General features: G+C 58.2%; 2 protein-coding genes across 2 annotated transcripts in view; one reads left to right on the plus strand and one right to left on the minus strand.

Annotated features, from left to right (window-relative positions):
- VOLCADRAFT_104613 (uncharacterized protein) overlaps positions 1–3,208 on the minus strand; it is a gene marked incomplete at its 5' end in the record, with an annotated part of 6,857 nt that extends 3,649 nt beyond the window's left edge. The window contains 5 exons of the mRNA XM_002950177.1: positions 260–577; positions 1,339–1,515; positions 1,929–2,020; positions 2,408–2,493; positions 2,922–3,208. Coding sequence (XP_002950223.1) covers positions 260–577; positions 1,339–1,515; positions 1,929–2,020; positions 2,408–2,493; positions 2,922–3,208 — 960 coding nt within the window. The remainder of the gene's footprint in view (positions 1–259; positions 578–1,338; positions 1,516–1,928; positions 2,021–2,407; positions 2,494–2,921) is intronic.
- A 634-nt stretch (positions 3,209–3,842) lies between these two features.
- Positions 3,843–4,595, plus strand: part of VOLCADRAFT_90620 (uncharacterized protein) — a gene marked incomplete at both ends in the record, with an annotated part of 14,898 nt that continues 14,145 nt past the window's right edge. The window contains one exon of the mRNA XM_002950068.1: positions 3,843–3,968. Coding sequence (XP_002950114.1) covers positions 3,843–3,968 — 126 coding nt within the window. The remainder of the gene's footprint in view (positions 3,969–4,595) is intronic.

Below are 4,595 nucleotides of genomic sequence, written 5' to 3' on the forward strand. Positions count from 1 at the left end.
GGGGGTTGGGTTGGGGGGTTTGGGGGGTTGGGAAGAAATGGATATCATGTCAAGAGGGACGGGGGGGTGAGGCAGTGGTGGACGCGGGGCACTAGGGGGGAAACATAACTGGCTGAGGGTTTTGGTAGGTAGTCGATAATCGTGCGCATTGGCGAAACAAAGTCCCCTTCATTCCACACCAGGATGGCGTTTTCATTTTCACTCAACTTCATCGATATGTTCTCAAACAATTGCCTTTCGTACTGCCGTACATTCGTACCTGCAGCGCCACGTACGACATGGCCAAGTTGTCCAGTCGGCCCGCAAACACAAACTCCCCGTGCGCCCCCCCCAACACCCCGGGTTGAACGTCCACCAGATGCATCTCGAAGTCCACGATGGCCTCGGGGGGGCAGCCCAGCTCCGAAGCCAACAGGGACAGCAGCAGCGGGGAGTGGCGGTGGCCGGAGGCGGCGGCGGCGGCGGCGGTCTCACCCAGGATCTGGGTCTTCACTGCCGTGGCGAGGAGCGGCGCGAAGTTGGTTTGGAGGTTGGGTTTGAAGCCGGCGGTGTGGATGTCCCTTTGCAGGTGGATGGCCTGGGGTGGGGGTGGGGTGTGAGGATGGGGGGGGGGGTGGCGGGGGGGGGGTGGTAGGGGGTGGGTGGTAGCGGGTAGGGGATAGGGGGTAGGGGGAGAGAGACTGTGTGGGAAAGGGAGGAGGGATAGAGGGAGCTACCACAACGACGACGACCAAAGCACTATCCAAAACACTCCCACCCTTTTCCCTCCCCAACATACATACAAACATACATACATACGCACAGGCAAATGGCTGGCAAAGGTTAAGGCCTGACTTCTGCTCCCGGCCGACCCGGGTTCAAATCCGCCTGCCGGCTCCTCGGGTGTTTGAGGAGTGATGAAATGGGAGGTGGCCCCACATCATATGGACGATGTAGGACGTGATAAAATCAACTTGCGAGCTGACCAGGAACTAAGTTGATGCGCCGTTGATCCGCTAGATTTGGTTGGATGCTGGTGGTGAGTTGCTGAACCCAACGAATACATTCTGAAGTCGGATGGGGTGAATGGATTAGGGTGTCCCTCTAGCAGGGGAGAGCAGGGAACTGCCTCGGGAAAGGGGGCCGCTGGTGAAGCTTAACCACCCTGTAACAACATATATACATACACTGCTACACCCCTCACCAAGGGCCAAGGAAGGAGTCTGAGTTCCTTTTCCTCTCTTCCTGGGGTTTCCCACCCATCCGCCACCGAGTTATACTCCCAACCCCCAAAACACACACAGAATCCCCAACCCCTCCCCCTTAACCCCCCAAACCCCCCCCCGTACACACACACACCAGCATGGGGATCCGCATCAGCGGTCGGTCGATCTTGACCAGCCGGTGCTTCAAGCTACTGCCACCGCCAACTGCCGTACCCGCGGGGTCCTCCCGCAGCAGCACCCGGCCCGCGAGACCTAAGTCTCTGTCGTACCAGGTGTACCACAAGCCACCGCCGTACGTCTCCACGTTAATCTCCGGGGGGGAAAGCGGGTCAGGCGGGGGACACGGGGGAGGGGGGCCTCGCCGGGTAACTATACACGACACGCAAAAGTCAAGCAAAGAGCGCCGTTGGGTATGGGTATGGGTGTGGGTGTGGGTGTGGGTGGCATAAGGTCTAAGGGATTCAGTGTGTGTGGGCTGACACGGCACAGGGGGATTCCCAGGGGGAACAAACACACCTCTCAACCCCACCCCACCCCACCCGCTGCAACCCAAGCCCCTTCCTCATTGGAACCGAATAAGGGTTCGCTCCGAAGGTGCCGTACCCCACCACACAGCCCCGTACCAGCTATCCATGCATCCCTATAAAAGCCACCTACGGTCGGCGTAATAACAGCAAGGTATAGTACGGCAAGCATTCATTCAGGGGTCGTACAGTGTCGTACCATGTTGTACCCGCTTTTGTTGGATGCGGTCACTGGTTTGAGTTTAAGACAGGGTGAGTCCGTGTGCGCCCCCACCATGTAGAAGCCGTTGCCTTGGGTGGGTGGGGGGTGGGGGGGTGGGTGAGTGGGGGAGTGGGGGAGGGAGAAGGGAGGAGAGGGGCCGGGGGGGAAAGGACGCTCGCACAAACCCTAAAGTTCAAGAAAGCAACTGATGTAAGTGATTCCGGAGGAATCAGCCGCAGCCGCAGCCGTACACAGCAGAACAAGGTTGTATTCACTCGTAATGAGGTCCTAGGGCGGGAAGGAAGAAGCCAACAAGTGAAGATGCCACCCAGCTCTGCGAGCGTGCGTGCAACTGCACGTCCAGCACCCAAACCCCCTCCTCTTACCCCTCTTCCCTCCCCTGGCCCCTCCGCGTCCCCCCCCCAATACACACACAACCCAAAACCCCCTAAAACACACAGCATTCGCACACGCACCTGGTTGGAACTTGGTCCCCACTGCGAAGGCCACCACTGTGGACATGTTACGAGTGAAGAAGTAGCGGCCGCCGGGCTGTACGGACCTTGGGGAGTACGGGGGGGGAAGGGGGAGGGGCAGGTTGTGGTAGCGGCCGGTCGGCGGTGCCGGTGGAGGGGAAAGACCGCGGCTGCGGGTGGGAGGTGAGGCTGGTGGAGGAGAATCCCTCCTTAGCCATTTGTCTATTTAGCCATTCGTCCGGGGGGGGAGGTGTGGACAGCAACACACCAGATGTGTAATTGAGAAGTGGGAAGCCCTGGGGTAGTCAACGTGCTGGGGGCAGGGGGCCCACTCGCCCGCCTCGCCCACCAAAACTAGAAGCCCTATGGCCTTGCAAAATCGCTGGTCAAAAACCGACAGCATCCCCCGGCGAGGAACGGCTGAAGGTGTTGGTAGCGAAGGAGATGGGAAAGGTTTCCTGAGAATGGCAAGGACGGGGATGTGGCTATGGAATTGCTAGGGCACGAAATGTACCAGGGTTCACGCTCGGAGATGCGAGTAAATCCAGCAGCGACCAGCCTTCGTGCGGCCTCCTCGACCGCATGGAAAGTCGTCCACGCATAATTGATGAAGGACAGTAGCTTCTCGGCATGCTCCTTGCCGCGATTGTGCAGCGCGACAGCAGCTTCAGAGCTTGCAGCCTCGGGTGTGCTCCCAGACGACGCCTTTTGGCGTTTAGAAATGATATTCATCCGAGGAGCAGCTGCAAATCTCCTAGTGCTGAAAGATGCGAACGAGCGGCCCGCCCGAGCTGCGAGCATCGTTACAGGAGCAAGAGTTCTCAATGAGGATTGTGTGAAATATCAACTTTCTAAGCTAATGTGGATAATATTCCGTACTATGTTGGCTCGTCTGATCTGTAAGCCTTTGCGTCCAGGCGACTTTGTTTTTGCATTCGTCATCACGACAGGGGATCGGTCTCCGTCGTAAGAAGCCGAGATTTCCTTCCAAACCCGAACTGTAAGACAAATCAACAGAGACAATTGCTTAATCTCCTCGTCTGCTTGGGTCACTTTAGATCAAGTCTTCCGAAGTAAACCCGACACAACCCTGGACGCCGACAGCTCGAATCGCGGCCGTTACCGGCGTATTTCCATAGGAACATTTGCATTACGCCTTAATCCACCGAGCTTCCTCCTCAACCTTCACAGCCTACCATCCCGCTGCGACATCGACGAGGGGATCCCAATTCCGCTCACGACACCACACGCACGACCTTCACCAACCCAGCCTCATCCTCCATTTCCATAAACTTCACCCCAACTATTCAACCCCGTTCGCCGATTAACAGCGCGGCGACCCAGACCCAGATCCCCTCCGCGACAGACACATTCCCCCTTGGTCAAACCACACCAGTCAAGGACACCCCACAACCCCCCTGCAGAAGGCCCCACCATGGTCCGCCGACTGGCCACCCTGGCCACCTGTAACCTCAACCAATGGGCCATGGACTTTGAGGGCAACCTGGAGCGCATCCAGGAATCCATTCGTCAGGCCCGAGCCCGCGGGGCCACCTACCGGGTAAGGGGGTGCTGGTGGGGGTGTGAAAGGGAGGGGAAGGGAGGGGGAGGGAGGGAGGGACAGCGGCAGCGGAAGCACCAGCGCAGTGCCGTGGGGCTACACAGTATTGTTGCTGCCGCTGTTGCTGCTGCTGTTGTTGCTGTTGCTGCTGCTGAGGCGGCCCTAATCGACCCCAACGTTAAATGACCAACACCGTGAAATGGTCAACACCCATACCAACAGCATCACCACCACCATCACCACCACCATCACCACCACCATCACCACCACCAGCAGCGGTAACACAATAGGGCTTACCTTTGTCATCATTCCGTGGAGGTGAAGCTCCAGTTCATGTGCACGACTCCCTAGGTGGCCAATACCCGGGCGGGCGGGCTCACATCGTTCAGCGGAAAACGTTCAGCGCCATTTCCCAGTCCACAACCTCTCCCCGCCACCAACCCACCGCTCCCTCCTCGGGGCACCTCTCTCTCTCTCTCTCTCTCTCTCTCTCTCTCTCTCTCTCTCTCTCTCTCTCTCTCTCTCTCTCTCTCTCTCTCTCTCTCTCTCTCTCTCTCTCTCTCTCTCTCTCTCTCTCTCTCTCTCTCTCTCTCTCTCTCTCTCTCTCTCTCTCTCTCTCTCTCTCTC

Source organism: Volvox carteri (genome assembly GCF_000143455.1).
Source record: "Volvox carteri f. nagariensis unplaced genomic scaffold VOLCAscaffold_17, whole genome shotgun sequence".
NCBI lineage: Eukaryota > Viridiplantae > Chlorophyta > Chlorophyceae > Chlamydomonadales > Volvocaceae > Volvox > Volvox carteri.